This window comes from Taeniopygia guttata, chromosome 15 (assembly GCF_048771995.1).
Source record: "Taeniopygia guttata chromosome 15, bTaeGut7.mat, whole genome shotgun sequence".
Classification (NCBI taxonomy): Eukaryota; Metazoa; Chordata; class Aves; order Passeriformes; family Estrildidae; genus Taeniopygia; species Taeniopygia guttata.
The window spans coordinates 10905453-10920737 of record NC_133040.1 but is presented as its reverse complement, the minus strand read 5'-3'; the positions used below and the strand labels follow the sequence as shown (position 1 = coordinate 10920737).

General features: G+C 47.2%; 1 protein-coding gene across 1 annotated transcript in view; it reads left to right on the top strand.

The window, feature by feature from the left end:
* Window positions 1–15285, top strand: part of SETD1B (SET domain containing 1B, histone lysine methyltransferase) — a 48073-nt gene that overhangs the window by 22804 nt on the left and 9984 nt on the right. The window contains exons 7-12 of the mRNA XM_002193936.7: window positions 6993–7763; window positions 10332–10502; window positions 11402–11489; window positions 12256–12473; window positions 12713–12842; window positions 13529–13990. Coding sequence (XP_002193972.5) covers window positions 6993–7763; window positions 10332–10502; window positions 11402–11489; window positions 12256–12473; window positions 12713–12842; window positions 13529–13990 — 1840 coding nt within the window. The remainder of the gene's footprint in view (window positions 1–6992; window positions 7764–10331; window positions 10503–11401; window positions 11490–12255; window positions 12474–12712; window positions 12843–13528; window positions 13991–15285) is intronic.

The following is a 15285-nucleotide window of genomic DNA, read 5'->3' as shown; positions in this document are numbered from 1 at the left end:
AAAACAGCTTCAACCCCTCCTGTTCAATCACTGCATTAATTTTCTCCTATTTTTGGTGGGGATTTGTGTGGACCATTTCATGCCCTATGTCACATCAGGAGCTTTGCTTTGGGAAACACTGATTTAAGCTACTGCTAAGTTTCTTTCCGTGGAGATGTTGATGTTATTCCACTCTCCTGCAGGGAGACAGGATAATCCCCTCTGGAGTCTGAAACAGGGCCTTGAAGTGTCAAGCCCCATTTCAGCTGCTCAGTGCATGTGAAGGCCTGCAGGAAGTGTGGTGTGGATTTGCATGAGGCTGGATTGCTCTTTGGCAGTGCTGTCCACCCTACAGGAGTCATTTTAGCTTGTTTTGTCATCTTGATTCACTAGATTTTCTGATGATGGCATGGACTGTTGGGCAGCTGTCCAGCTCTCCTGCTGTCCTTAAAACATAAGTCAAATTTCTTCTGTTCCTGGTGTCAGGAAATACTGAAAGTGAGTGAGGAGACCTTTTCCCTTTGTAAGCATTAGCCCCATGTGCCTTCTTCTCAAAAGCCCTTCCTGCCCTACCCAGTTGAGCTGTCATTCTCATCCTTCCCTGCATCTTTCCAAATCCCCACTTGTGTCTCCCCATGTGCAGGATGGTCTAATTAGGGACCAGCACCTGATGGAGCATGTTGTGAGACACAAGCAAGCACATAAAGATTGCTCATCCCTGTCCCCCTCTTCTGGGACCAGCAGGGTCTTCCAGGGAATTCTCCCTCTAGCCTTCTGTGGTTTGGGATATCAGCTCAAAGTTCCCTCTTGGCCTTAGGAAGGAAAGTAAGTGGCATAAATTGAGCTGGTGTTTGCATTGCTGTTTGTTTACAATGAGCACTTGGATATTATTGTCACTTGTTTTACTTGTTGGGCAGCCCTGTAGGTGTGGGGAGCATTGCCTGTGCCAAAGAAGTGCTGCAAGTAAGTACCAGACCAAAAGCAAACCTGAGCCAACACTGTGTGTGTGTGTTAGGTGGGATATTGTCATCATAAAGAGCTTTAATTCTCCTTTTCAGGTAGTGAGAGGTACTTTGGCAGTTGGTACTAGAGAAACCAAAACATCCAAGGAGTGTCTGTCCTTGTGTGAGAAATCCCTGTTCTGTTAGGGCCTTTTTGGTGCCCCTTTTTGTGGGACACAGCATTGAGTCCATCACTCTGATCTGTGTGTTTGCAGCCTTTTTTATGAAGTGCTATATAACTATATAAAAACCTTGCAGTCTTCTTTTGTAGAGCTAGAATCACATGTTGCTGGAGATATTTTATAATCACTGATTTGTAATATGTAAATATTTCCATTTGCCAGTTACTGAGCTGGGCATTTTATTATAGTGCAAACACCAAAAAGTTGTTCCAATTAGAAGCTGCTGTGGTTGCCCTTGTGGGCTCTGACTGCAGCAGGAGGACAGGAGCTCTCTCAGCTGCCCAGAGGAGGTTGAAAGACCTGACTAACCCACGGGGAGGAGGCAGCAACCTGATTCCAGCTTCAGTCCAGGCTGCAGTGGTGGTGGGCTGGCCACCACGAGCCACCACAAGCACTCGGGACAGCACAGTGACCTGACCAGGTTGGAAATCTGACCCAGCAAGGTGCAGGCAGCAGTTTGCTCTGTGTTTTTGCTGCTGGACTGCTGGCAAACCACCTGCAGTGCCTCTGCCCTCCTGTACTCAGTGTCTGCCAGCGAAGCACCACCCTTGAGTGTGTTCTTCCCGAGGCAGGGCTGTAATTATGGTTAGCAAAGTAAAAATACTTGTGTGTGTTGTAAATGAGGTGCCGAGTGAGTCTGCCTTGTTCACGCCTGACACGGTGAAGTGTGAATGCTCAGCAAGGTCCCTCTGCCATGTCGTCGTGGTCTCCCAGCAAGACAAGAGGGCAGTTCAGAGCCACGACTCCTCCTCTTGTGCTTTGCCTAGAACGGGGAACCTGCAAGCTAAAAGATTAAAAATGAACAAAGCAATACTCTCTGGAGCCCTCACTGGGTTTGCAAATTTTGGGCCACAAGAGGTATTTAGTATTTACTCTGTTAGCAGAGTGAATGGTGGGTTTCTCTGGGCCAAACCTGAAAGGAGTTTTTCAGTGAAGTTGTCTTGGAAGAGGAGTTGCAGGTGTCTGGTTGGTGACCTCTGGCTTCATTTTTTTCTAGATGGTGGCATAAGAAATGTGTCAGGTTTGAAATGTCTCGTTCTCTTTAAGGTGCTCTGCTGAAGGAGTCTGGGAAGAGAATTGTGTGTTAGAGAACTTGAGCTAGTTTCACCCAGGGATCATGGCTGTTTCCCTTGTCAAACACAGAGCACAGGCAGTGAGGAGCCTGGTGTGAGCCCAGTGTGGGGAGGCAGCTGGAGTCGGGGTATAGGAGGTCAGAGGGACCCTGGAGTCTATTAGTGTCTTGACTCTATTAGTGACTTGGTGTATGACCCTCTTCAGTCAGCTGGCCTCTCCTGGTCACCTCTGAAGGCTTTTCTTTCTCTGCTTTTTTGTAAGGATGAAGTGTGAGATAATCACTTGTGAATGTTTTTTCAACCCTTGCTTGGACTCTAATCCAAAACCAAGTGATGACTGTTTAACCAGGTTACGAAAACTTTTTTGTCCAGGAGTCCCTTCTTCTTTGAAGTTCTAGTTTTATTGAAAAACATGAAGTCTAATGCCCTTGTACTGTGCTGAATGCCATCGATCCTGCATTTCATTATTTTGATGCACCTGAGCTCAGGCAGGTAATGCCAGAATAGTTGCTATGTTCAGTGGTACAGTTCCCTACCTTAAATATAAGTAACTTGGTACCCAGCAGAATGTTCAAGTGAAATTAGCTCTAAGCTGATGGTGTTCAAAATGTGTTCTGAAATTCTGAGTAAATTCTTTTATCAGATGGCCTTTTAGAAGCAAATGGAAATTTCTCTGCCTGTAAGAAAGGTACTGAACAGTGTGTAGAGTGAAGTCCCAATCACTGCCATGGTGTCAGTGCTCCCTGGGTCAGGGGATGGAACAGCCTCCTCACATCTGGAAGCTGCCAGGTGTGCATGCAAATATTAGAATGCAGTTTCTTATCTCTGGAGGTATTAACATTTGCTTGCAAAACGCTGGGTATGGCTCTGAGGTGGGATCGATACCCTGTAGCCAGTGGCTCTACCCTGTCACTGTTCCAGCTGATGGAGTGGCATCCCAGGATGTTCCCTCACTTAACTTAAGAGTCTCTGCACACTCTGCTGGTGTTAAAGGTGGCAATTAACATTTTGGGTGAACAGTGAATGAGGCCATTTATAACCAGTTACGCTGACATGAATCTCTCCCAACAAATTTGCATCATTAAAGAACCTTTGGAAAAATGTGTCATGCGTATAATTAAATACCTGTTTTGCTAACTCTTAATTTAATTAATCCAAAGTAAAGTTGGCAGCACAAATTAATTTAGCTGGAAATGGCATTTCTCTCAGTGGGCTGAAGAGAGGTTTTTTGGTGGCATTGTACCAGGTGACCTAAGAAACAGACAGGTGAACTCTGGGCTTTATTGACAGTGATGGCCGTGACATTCTCATAGTAGTATGTATGTCATCTATCAGCTCACTTTTTTCTGCTTGTGAGAGCAAAGAGGGAGGCCAGCTAGAAGGCAGTTTCTTTGAGAGGACAGCACAGGTGCTTTTCAGCTCTACCCTGAGAGGTATTTGGTAGCAACCATAGTAAATCCAGGTTCAGACAGGTGAATGAAAAGAAATTCAAATAACAGAAGATCTTTCTATGTCTCCCCTTGCTTTTTCTATCTGTGCCTTGATCTCTTTCACTTGGTGCTTACATCTTTCCCCCTTAGATATGAGCAGTTACAGGAAAGTCATCCTCTTTAAATATTCGTTACTCTTAACTTTCTTTAAAGAGTTCCTTGTAGATGATCTTTTGGTTTGACCTCTTTCCTAACCTTGTGATTATTTTCCCCCTACCCCCTGTGCCTTTTCTGATCCTTTTCTCCCTGCCATTTAATCTCCTTCTCTCTCCCTATCCGTCTTGCCTGGGATAAAATTGGAGCACAGACTGTGTGCACTGTGCAAGCAGAGGTGAGTTGAAGCCCAACATTGTAGGAAGCAGGGTATCTGTTGTTGCTTCCTATAGACTCATCTGAGCACCAGAAGGGAAAAAAAAGTCTTTCAATCTTTCAAACACTGGTTATTGCTTTAGCAATTCTCATTTCAGCTTAAGTAAAAAATTAATGCAGATGTGGATGAAGGAAGCTCTGTGCCCTAAAGCATGGAATCCTGCTAGTCCTGCCACCTCTCTGCAATTTCAGGACTGGCTTTTTCTATGTGATGTTTCCTTCAAGAGGGAAAACCAGCCTCATTTATCAGGCAGGACTCCAATCATTGGTACTGAGGCTGATGAGAGGCTGGTGTGGATGGCAATGGGCTCTGGGTGGACAGGAACACACAAATCTTGTGTGGCAGGACTGACTGGGACAGGCTGGGGGCTGCTGGTGCTCCAGGATGGGAGGCTGGGAGGGCTCTGGGAGGGTGCAAGATCCTGCAGGAGGGACTGGGGAGAATCTGTGGCTTGACACTGCTCAGTGCTAGTCTCCCCTGAGGCCTCATGAGGTGACTTTTCTCCAAATCCCATTAGATGAGATGAATGTGAACTTGAAGCTGATTTTGTCTGTCTTTGGTAGCCTGAACACTCCTGGCTTTCTATCCTGCGCCAACCTTTAGCATCATCCAGCATTTGCAATTGGAGCCAGTGCTTTTAACAGGGCCTTTTGTGTTCACTTACTGAAAACCGGGGTCTGTTTCACAGAAATCCTGTTTACACCTGCCACAGTCGTCCTTTTCGCTCTTCCTCTGCTCCTTTCACTGGAGCTGCAGTGGTTGAAACTGCAGAATGTCCTTTTATTCCCCGGCATCCTCGGCGTGGGACGTGACCGCAATAGAGCAGCTGGGGAGAGGATGCAGGGTGTGAATCCCACTGAGAAGTGCGAGCCAGATGTGGGCAGCTCAAGGGCATGATACAACTGGGCTTTGAAAGGACTTGGTGCAATGGGTTATCACCTCTGCTTCTGTTATAGCTGTTCATTTTAAGGTTTACAAAACAGCCCTCGGAGTTCTCTGCATGCACAGGCACACTAAAGTGACTCTGACTACGGGGATGTCCCCCCTCCATCACTGTTACCAGGGGTCAGTAGCGCTTGCTCAGGGCTTGCCAGGTGAATGGTGTTTCCTTGATGGACATTTTGGGCACTAAAAGTGTGAGTGGCTTTTTGGGGGTGACCCAGGCGCTGCGGGAGGCGCTGAGTTCGTGCTGCAGCGGAGCAATGCGGGGAAGCCGGGGCAAGGGGAGGTGCCAGGACTGGAGGATTTGCACAGCTGCTGTTGTAAGCGTCGTGCTCAGCCTGCTCTCTGGTGGTAGCTGCTGTAGCAGAGATGACCTTTGATAAAACGGGAAACATTTGGAGTGATTTGGATACTTGTGGTTGCTCAGTTTCACACAGTGACAGTTTGTAGCAGAGTCAACTCAGCTGCTCCTGCTTTTGTTTGCATACGCCAGTAAGAAATTCACAGGTTAAGAATCAAATCGCAGCGGCTTCAATGTGAAAACTGCCAACAAAGTCTGCTCCTCAGCAGCTCTTCCCAGAACTTCCAGGTTCTCCAGTGTCTGATACTGCTCTTTCCTTTCACACTGGGGAGACTGTTAGGAGAGCAGACAGAAGAGGCACCCAGTGCTGGCACAAAATATGGAGCAAACAATAAATATCTTTGAGATCTACAGTCAAATTTGGCGGATAACAGCCAGAAGGTTCCAAAACTATTGCCAGGACTTTGATAGAGAGAATCACTTGATGGTGATCTCTTCCTGGCTCCCAGCGCAGCAGGAGGGCTCTGGCCAGGAGGAGCATCCCTGCTGTGCCCTGGGCTGGGGAACACTGACATCAGCAATGTGAGACATGTGTTTGCAGGTTACAGGGACCTGTCCTGTCTGCTGTCATCACTCTAGTCAGAGATCAGCCCCATTCATGTTTCCTAGATAAACTGTCACCGTGTGGATATGTCTTCCAGCAGAATTTGGTTACAGTATTTCATAGCAGGGATGTAACAGTCATACATGTGGATTCTTGGTGCTGGAGACACCTTGAGGACTGAAGTGCCTGTAGGACACAGTGTGCAGGTGTGACCATGTGCTGTTGAGGATGGAGGTAGCTCCTGAGATTTTTCTTTTTACAAAACCTAGTCAGGCAGCTCTGAGAATTCAGAGCAAGCTGGCACCCACTGTTTTAATCTGGGTTCCATCCCATTGGCAGCAGAGGTAGGACATAGTTTCAGCATTTTCTACAAGTCTGTATTTCTTGTGGCTAGTGAAGTATTCATTTTGTCCAAAAATACAACATAGGCTATGTCTTTGAATCTCAGCATTTATGACTTTGGTGTTTAAAAGCAATTCGACCAGATTTGGGGTTCTTTTTTCCCATGTCAATTGCTGTGGTATACTTAAGACAACTTTTAGTAGCAGCAATCATGTGGAGGTATTGTCTTTCCAGAATTAGAGGTTAGGAGTTGATAGCAAATGAGCCAGGGATTAATTAAAAACCAGGATAATTATTTGTGCATGGAAGACCTAAGGAATAAAAACTCATGGTGTAATGTACCTGGGAGTACTAGATACAAATAAGAGATAATGTAGCTTGCAGTGAAGGGTGTTTGGATTATGTGTATTTCACCAAGCCTGGGGGCAATTCCTCCTGCTCCATCGAAGCTGAGGGTTTTTTCAGTTGGTGCTGATGCTCTTTTAGAAAGCTTTTACCTCTCTGATTCCTGAGGTCTGACACGGAAGAGAAAAGCTTCAATAGGCACCAGCTGCACAGTGGGCCCTGTCTTTTCAGAGCATCGCTCGCTTTTCTCCGTTCCCAATTAAAATGTGTGTTAAACTTAGCTTTTGTTTGAAGCAGCCCAGCGCTGTGGTATTTAATGTAAAGAGAATGTGCTCATCACCTTTTCTCTCTCTTTTGTGGCAGGGTCAGCATTCCTCAGGGGAGGACATGGAAATCTCTGACGACGAGACCAACCCTGCGCCCATCACCAGCGCGGAATGTGCCAAAACCATTGTGGTGAACTCCTCCGTCAGCAACACGGCCGTGATGGCCCCGTCCATCCCCCCGCTGCCACCGCCGGGATTCCCTCCTCTTCCTCCTCCGCCGCCTCCACAGCCGGGCTTCCCCATGCCCCCGCCGCTGCCTCCGCCGCCGCCACCCACCCACCCGGCCGTCACCGTGCCCCCGCCGCCGCTGCCCGCCCCGCCCGGGGTCCCTCCGCCCCACATCCTGCCCCCACTGCCCCCGTTCCACCCCGGCATGTTCCCGGTCATGCAGGTGGATATGATCAGTGTCCTGGGCAACCAGTGGGGTGGAATGCCCATGTCCTTCCAGATGCAAACTCAGATGCTGAGCCGCATGATGCAGGCACAGAACACGTACCAGTACCCACCTTTCATGACGGGCCGGATGCAGTTTGTGAATCTTCCTCCCTACCGCCCGTTCTCCATGGGAGCCGCTCTCGCCCGCGGGCAGCAGTGGCCGCCTCTGCCCAAGTTCGACCCCTCGGTTCCACCCCCGGGTTATGAGCCGAAGAAGGAAGATCCCCACAAAGCCACGGTGGATGGAGTTCTCCTGGTCATAGTGAAGGAATTAAAGGCCATAATGAAAAGGGACCTGAATCGCAAGATGGTCGAAGTGGTGGCGTTCCGGGCGTTTGATGACTGGTGGGACAAGAAGGAACGTCTGGCAAAAGTGGGTTTTCACATGCTGTGTCCTGGGTCCTGGGGAGAGCTGTTCTTAGTGCTTGTGCCAATGTGTGGGGTCAGCAGGGGTCTGGAGCTGACTTCAAAAAACCCAAAACCCTAAATTTTCATGTACAAGAGGAAGCTGAAGTTTAGCTCCGAAAAACTAAGGTCAGATGCAAGAGGAGTGTTTGAAATCACCAAGCCTCTGTCTTGTGTTCCCCACTTTGTGCAATGAGATTTGTGGGTATTTTCAGTTCTGCCCCCTCCCCAGTGCATGTACAAAGCAGCAATTAACTCAAAAGCTGAACGCTGGCCAAATACACCAAGAGTTCCAGTGATTAGTTGAGAAAACAGTTTTGCATGAATCCTCTGATCCTTTTCTCACCCAACTTGAAGTGTACCTCAGCCAGCAAACAGCTCTGTGATCTAATGTGTGGTGAATTTGTCACTACCCAAAAAACCTAACACTACAGAAAGGTTAATGCAAGCCTCAAAATTACCATTAGAGTGAATTACTGTAAAAATAACAAAACAAACCACAACCTGCAGGCAGGTCTGTTTCAGATGTTAGTTTTCAGAGCAGTATCCTCACCACCTGTTTTTGTAAACCAGTTGTGTGTTAACTCTGGTGCCTGGGAGAGCTCTTTGGCTTTCTAGAGGCGTGGATAATGCTGCTGCTTAACAGCTGTTTTGTGACAGTGTAATTTGCTGTGGCTTAGAGCTGGCTGGCGTGACGTGCAGCAGAAACCCTATCCTTCTCCTCCTGACTAATTCTCAGAGCTTTTCTTCTGCCAGCAAGCATGTGCTGACAGTCCTGGAGGAGGCCTGTGAGTTTCCAGGGCAATGAAGGAAACAGATCTAGCAAATAGTTGCAAAAACAGCAACTGAAACACTCAAGAAATTGTTTTAAACCAGACATCTATGGTGAAGAAGCAGAAGCGAGTTGAGACAGATCTTTAGGCTCTCTTACATCCCAAGTTCGGGCTGGATTTGGGGTGTTCTGCGCTCACCTGGGCTTTATAAAAAGCCATTTTGGGAAGGGAAGCTGACTGTACCACAGCAGCTTGCCACAGTCCTTGCCAGAGGTTGTGTTGGATGTGAGCAGTGTAATTGAAAATACCAAATTGCTGCATGGAAAACCACATGTGCTTTCTGTCCAGGAACAGAGATGCCAGAACCATTTCTGCCCCAGGGCATGTGTTACTGTTGCTTGCAGAAAAACCTCATAGATTTCAGAGCTTTCTGCCAGGACTGGGCACCCCTGGCATTGTGGAGGGACAGGATTCCTTCTCAGGCACAAGTTGCCTGCTTTTGTAGAAAACAAAATATGAATATTCAGCTTAAACTGTACCTTCCCACTGCTGATGTCTGTGAGTGTGAGGAGGGGGTTACTGGGCTCCTTGGTGGCAGCTGGAGGTCAGTTCCTATGTGCTCTGCCATCACAGTGATTCTGGCTGCTGTATTCCATCAAAGGCTGATTGATTGATTGATTGATTCCAGCTCTGGTGGCTGGTTGACTTCCAAGAGGCATCATGCCCTAGGTAAAGGGTGGGAAGGCTCAAGGATAAATCTGGTGTCCTGGGTTAGGCAGGGTGGAAACTGTATGGGGTGAAAGCTGTGAAAGCAGCATCTTTCTGGGGAGTGCAGCAGATCCCATGGACCTTTTCTGCCTGAGCTAGGGGAAAGCTTTTCTTTGTTCCCAGATCTAGTGGTGGCTTTAGGTTTGCAAGCCTGAGTAAGATGCATTAAGCAGAGTGCCAGGAATAACCAGGCATCCTGGCCACAGAGTGCTGCTGCTTGGATTCTCTGTTTGATATTCCCATTAGTTTTGTCCTTAATTAGCAGGAGAGCTGAGCTTGTGCTGCCTCTTTGGTGATTACAGCCCACTGCAGCACGCGAGCTCTGTTAGGGTGTGCAGGAGAAACTGTTTGGGGTGTTGTGCCCTGGGCTGGTGCAGGTGACTGTCACCTCCAGTGCCCCTGGCTTGGGCAGAGCATGACATGCCTTGTATGACATTCACATCAAGGCTTATCCACCTCTCCACAGCTGCAGAGGTCTGAATTCCTGCTCTTCCTTCACACCTCACCTATGGTAAAAAAGGATTTATTGAGGCTGTGTGTCTATTCTGTGGACCCTTTGGTGTTTCACCTAAATATTTTGGTGTTCCTGTTCCCAGGACTGGAGCCTTCTGACAGGTTTTGTGGACTGGGGCTATGGTTGCTAAGGAAACACAGGGATGTGTGTGATTTTTGATGCACTATATTTGGCCTTACACTCTACAGAAGGAAGGTGTTCCCAACTGGAAGGTCTGGAGCTGCTTTCAGTTACATAGGTTAGCAAAGGAAGGTAGATAACACATTGTTGGGCTGACTTGCCTAAAGGACACTCAAATTATTTGTATTATTCTGTGCAGCTCTAGTTCCTTTCAGGTGTGGGGCACCTTCAGATGCCCTCAAAAAAACTGATGCCTGAGCAGGGCAGTGATATTTCCCAAACCTTGACTGTCTGAATGGTTTCCAGACTTTGTGTCCTTCCCAAGAAACTTCCCCTCTCAAATGTGCCTTCTCTGTTGCAGGCGTCTCTCACTCCAGTGAAGTCTGGAGGAGAGCTGGAGGAGAAGCCAAAGCCGAAGGATCGAATGGCCTCTTGTCTCTTGGAGAACTGGAACAAAGGAGAAGGGCTGGGCTATGAGGCCATCGGCCTGGGCATTGGCTTACGAGGGGCCATCCGGCTGCCATCCTTCAAGGTGAGAACAAAAAACTCTCTTCCCTGTGCTGACATCCTCCAGAGGAGCCTTTGGAGGACAGGCCTTGCTAGGTTTGTGCCCCAGAGCCCTCAGGCTGTTCACCCCACTCTGTGTTCACTCAGGAGGTTGCTTCTGATGCCCCAGGACCAGAGCAAGGACCCTCTTCTCCCTCAGCTTTTCATCCTCCTCTTGTGTAAATTGTCTGTAGAGGATCTCCCTGCTCTACAGGGGGAAGGGGAATTTGCCTGTGCTTAGGACACAGCATTGCAGCATGATCATAAAAATGCATGTATTTACTTTACACAGTTACTGTTCTGATTGGAATCTCTGATAGTTTGGCAGCTGAGTCTCACCTGAAGTTTGCTTAACCTATATCTCCTCAGAAGCACAGGGTATCCATTTTGAAAACCATTTACATAAAAAATTAGAAGTATCTTAAAAGAAGTTTTGGGTAGGGGAGTGTAGAGGGCTTCCCTGAAATTAGGATTTTTGAATGCACAGAAGGTGCAAGTAAAGCTTTGGGATGGGAGATCCTCTAGTCTTTATTTACATTAAAACTTGCTTTGAGGTTCTTTAAGATGCCATGAGCTTAGGCTCTCTTTCTGTTCTACTACAATCTCAGACACATGGATTTGTCAAGAGTTTTCTCTGTCATCCTCAAAGTATCTGGTGATGACATGCACCATGCTGGTACCCAGGGTGTTTTCATGCAAATTGAAGGGGTAGAGTTTCATTCAGAGTGAAATTCTGTTTGCAAGCAAATAAAGAGATCAAGAGCTGGGAAGTGGCCCCTAGTTTCTGCTGTGACCATGGCAAAGTAAAGAAGTGGCAATTTGCTTAAGAAGTTGTTTTCTGCTGCTTCTAAATTTTCAGAAATGCTAATTGTGTCTTTTGTTCAGGTGAAAAGAAAGGAGCCACCTGAAGCTGCCTCAGCGGGAGATCAGAAGAGAATCCGGCCTTCTACATCTGTGGATGATGAAGATGAAGGTTTGCAAAGTGCATTTGTTTGAAACCTAGGAGCAGATGCAAACCCCACCAAGCTGAATCCTTTAAACTTCACAGCAGTGTGCTCACTTACAGAGTCAAGGATCTGAGCCAAACCCTGCTTCTCACAGAGCTCTGATCAGCTGGGACATGGCCCCTCTGGGTTCAATTATCTCAAATTCACATTTTAAGAATAACTCATAATCTATTTTAGCTGTGCTGGGCCCCAGCAGAAGGAGCTCAGATGGATCATGGGCTCTTTGGGGTGTGCTCACAGCTCACTGGGATGTGGTAGGAGGAAGCACTTAACAGTTTGCTCTGCATTTGATTTGGGAAAGAAAGCAAAGTTTTTTGCCAGAAAAATCTGTTTGAAAATATCTTATTTCCTATTACCAGGGAAGAGTAAAGAGGAGACAAAGCTTTGAATACCCTTTGTTTTGCACATGGGTTCATGTGGAAGTCGATTCAGATTAACAAGTGCTTTTGAAGCCAAAAAATGAAACAAAAAAGCATTGAATTCAGGTTACCTGTCCTGACCTCATTCATGCCATGTGTCTGCCTAGGGAGCAGCTTTGGCCACCCACATTTTGCCATCAGCACTGTTCACTGTGACATCAGCAAGTCCCTGTACGCCTGGGGCCCCTCACACTGCATGGGCACATTGCTCCTAACTTTGATCTTCCCAAAGAAGAAGTTTCCCTTATGTAGTTAACTCTTTCTGTTCTTTCCAAGGTATTTGATGGTAATTTCTGTTGCTTTTGCTCCTCAGAGTCGGAGAGGGACAGGGATGCTTCTGACACAACATCTGACCTGTCAAAGAAGGATGCAGAGGCAGTGGGGCTGCGACGGCGACCAGCAAGGCCATTGGAGCTCGACAGCGAGGGAGAGGAGGGAGATGAGACGTCAGGGAAAGAGGAAGAGTCCTCATCAGAGAAGGAAGAGGAGCAGGAAGAAGATGGAGGCTTGGTGAAAGCAGCACCTGGCAAGGTATGTCGGTGTGTGGCTGCAGTTTCAGTGCTGTCTGTCATTAAAAGGCAGCCTGGTAGTGCCAAATGCCAAAGTTCCCTTTTCTAGGAGATGAGTGCTCCTGGTGGGGTCTGTCCTTACACAGCCTCTGTCAGGTCACTGCCTCCTCAGCCTCCCTGAGAGTCCCTGGTGGTTACTGCACTGACAGCCAGGTCACAGGCTCAGGCACTGTTCATTTTTGGCAATGCTTTCTTGCAAAGGAGGAAGAGGAGGATGAGGAGGATGAAGATGATGAGGATGAAGATGATGATGAAGATGAGGATGAAGATGATGAGGAGGAGACAGGCATAGACACAAGTGACAAGGAGGAGGAGCAGGACTCCGAGGAGGGTAAGGAACTGCAGTGGAAGCAGCAAGTGTCACCTTTGGGTCAGCTGTGGTCTCCCTTCTGCCTTTGAGAGCTGATTTTGTTATTTGTGCACCTCCTTTCACTGGTGGGCAGTTTTACACAACATAATGCAGAGAGATATTTTTAATGAATACCTGTGAGGTTTCCATGATCCCTCAGTCAGTGGGTCCCTTTAGAGCCCCCCAGTCCCTAGCTGATCTCAGCCCAACCCAGCCACAGGGGCACTGGTCTCAAGCCCAGCTAAATGTGCTTGTTTTGTGAAACAGGAGTTGCTGCATGGGAGAAGGGACCAGATTTCTGAAAAGGGTAATTTGGCTGCTGATAACTCTGTCCTATCAATCGTTTCCTGCTCTGCAAGGTGTTAGTTTCCACTTTTTAAGGCCATGTGTAAAGGCAGGAGAAAATCTTACTAAAAGATGTAATACACCAAGAGACCCAGGTGGGAAGGTGCCAGGCAGCACTACTACTCACATGTTGTATGGTGATTGTTGTGTGCAGCCAGGGACAGGATTTATAAATCTCTGCAAAAATAAGTAAATTGGGAGAGCACGCCTTCAAACCCACATGCTGCTGGTGATGCTGTTTCCACACTTACAGTGGGAGGGATATTTGCCCTGATTGTTTAATAAAGCCAGAAAGCAGAACTAATGGCAGTTTGTTCCTGCAGATGTAGCAAGTCCCTCGTCTTCCAAGGCTGAAGCTGAATCATCTGATGAGAGTGAGGACTCCTCTGAATTCGAGTCAAGTTCTGACTCGGATGATGAAGATGAGGAGGATGATGATGATGAAGATGAGGAGGAAGAAGAGGAGGAAGAGGTGGCTGAAGATCAAGGCAGAGAAGCCATGGTTGCTGAGCCAGAGCATGAACCTGCTAGTCATGAGCTTCCTGATGATGAGAGGGAGACTATTTTGGACCTGTATCCTGTGGATGACTACATGGATGCAACAGGCTTGGGACTTGCCGAGCCAGCTTTGGCAGTGAAAGATGAAGGCAATGAAGAAATCAAGGCAGGGGAAAATGAGTGTGGCCAAGTCCTGGGAGCTTCTGTTGCTGCTGAAACTCTGAAACATTTGGTTATGGAAAGAGACCATGAGACAAAGCTTGCACTCTCTCCCATCTGTAGGCCAGGTTGGTATACCCTTCCATGTGCTTTGGAGTTTTGTTTCCAAGTAAATTTTCTCCCAGTATCCAATATATATGGGTTTGTATTTCCCTTGTTCTCTTTCTTCTTCCAGCCTTGGCTCTAGGCTAGGAATTATCTGTACAGGGAAAGAGGTCTGTGCTGAACTTTCCTTCCTAGTAAGGAGCTTTACATGAGCCATCTGCTACTAAAAATACTGTGGTTACTGTATCCAGAATCTTATCCTGGGCCGGTTTAGTTGGAGTCCTACAGGAACTGAGCAGTTGTCATCGTCTGAGGGTGACTGATCGGGTGGTGTGGTGGCTGAAACTCAAGATAGAAAAGCCATGGCTGCTAAAACAGAACAGGAATGTCACTACTAGCTCTTTTTGGTTTTAATATCAAAGCAGTGTCTGACAGGGAAGCTGCATGAGGAAGGTGAGTGGAATCTCAGAGTTATGTATGGTTCCTAATATTATTTGTAGGTGATTTTGTCACCTACTCCTTTTAAATGATTGATACTCACTAGTTGTCTGGAAGAAGGAAATTGTCTTCAATCAATACAGAGTTGTACTTAACGCAATGAAATTGGAAAACTTTTACTAGAACAGGAGTGAGATAAAGCTTGAATAATTTGGCAACTGGGGGAAATCTAAAATTTAAAATTGGAGCCAACAGGGAGGGCACATCTAGTGGGGCCTTGGGCAGCACTGCTGTCTGAGGACTGGGCAGTGTTTTGCCACTTGGAAAGTTGGAAATCCAGTCCCTGCACAGGGTGTCACTCCTTGGCTGCTGCAAAATCTGAAAGTCACAAAGAGGTGAAATGTTAAACTGGGCAGGGCAAAGAACTGGTTTTGCATGAATCCTTTCTAGAACAGGTCAGTGTGCTGAAAGAACATAAATTTGGAGACACCTGCATTTGAACAACTTGACATGTGTGAGGAGCTTTCCAGGTAAGCTGTGGGAACAAACTTAAACTGCAGCATTGTTCTTGAGCAGCCCAGCTCTGACATACAGGTGTTGCAAGGCTCAGACCCTCCTCCAGCAGCCCTGGTTTGTTCAGCACAATCAAGGAATTCCTCCCTTCCAACTCTCCAGGCATTTTCAGCTCTTTTCATTCTCCCACTTGAGAATGTTATTTTGAGCTGCCTAACAAGATTTACCGTTGATTCCTTTTGGACTTGGCCCTAAGTGGGTAAATAAACTCCAGACAAATGAGGCTGCTGCAGGGAGAGCAGCTTATAAATTGCCTCATTGATACCATCTGAGTGTCTTCTCATCCATTACAAGGGCTTCCCATTTC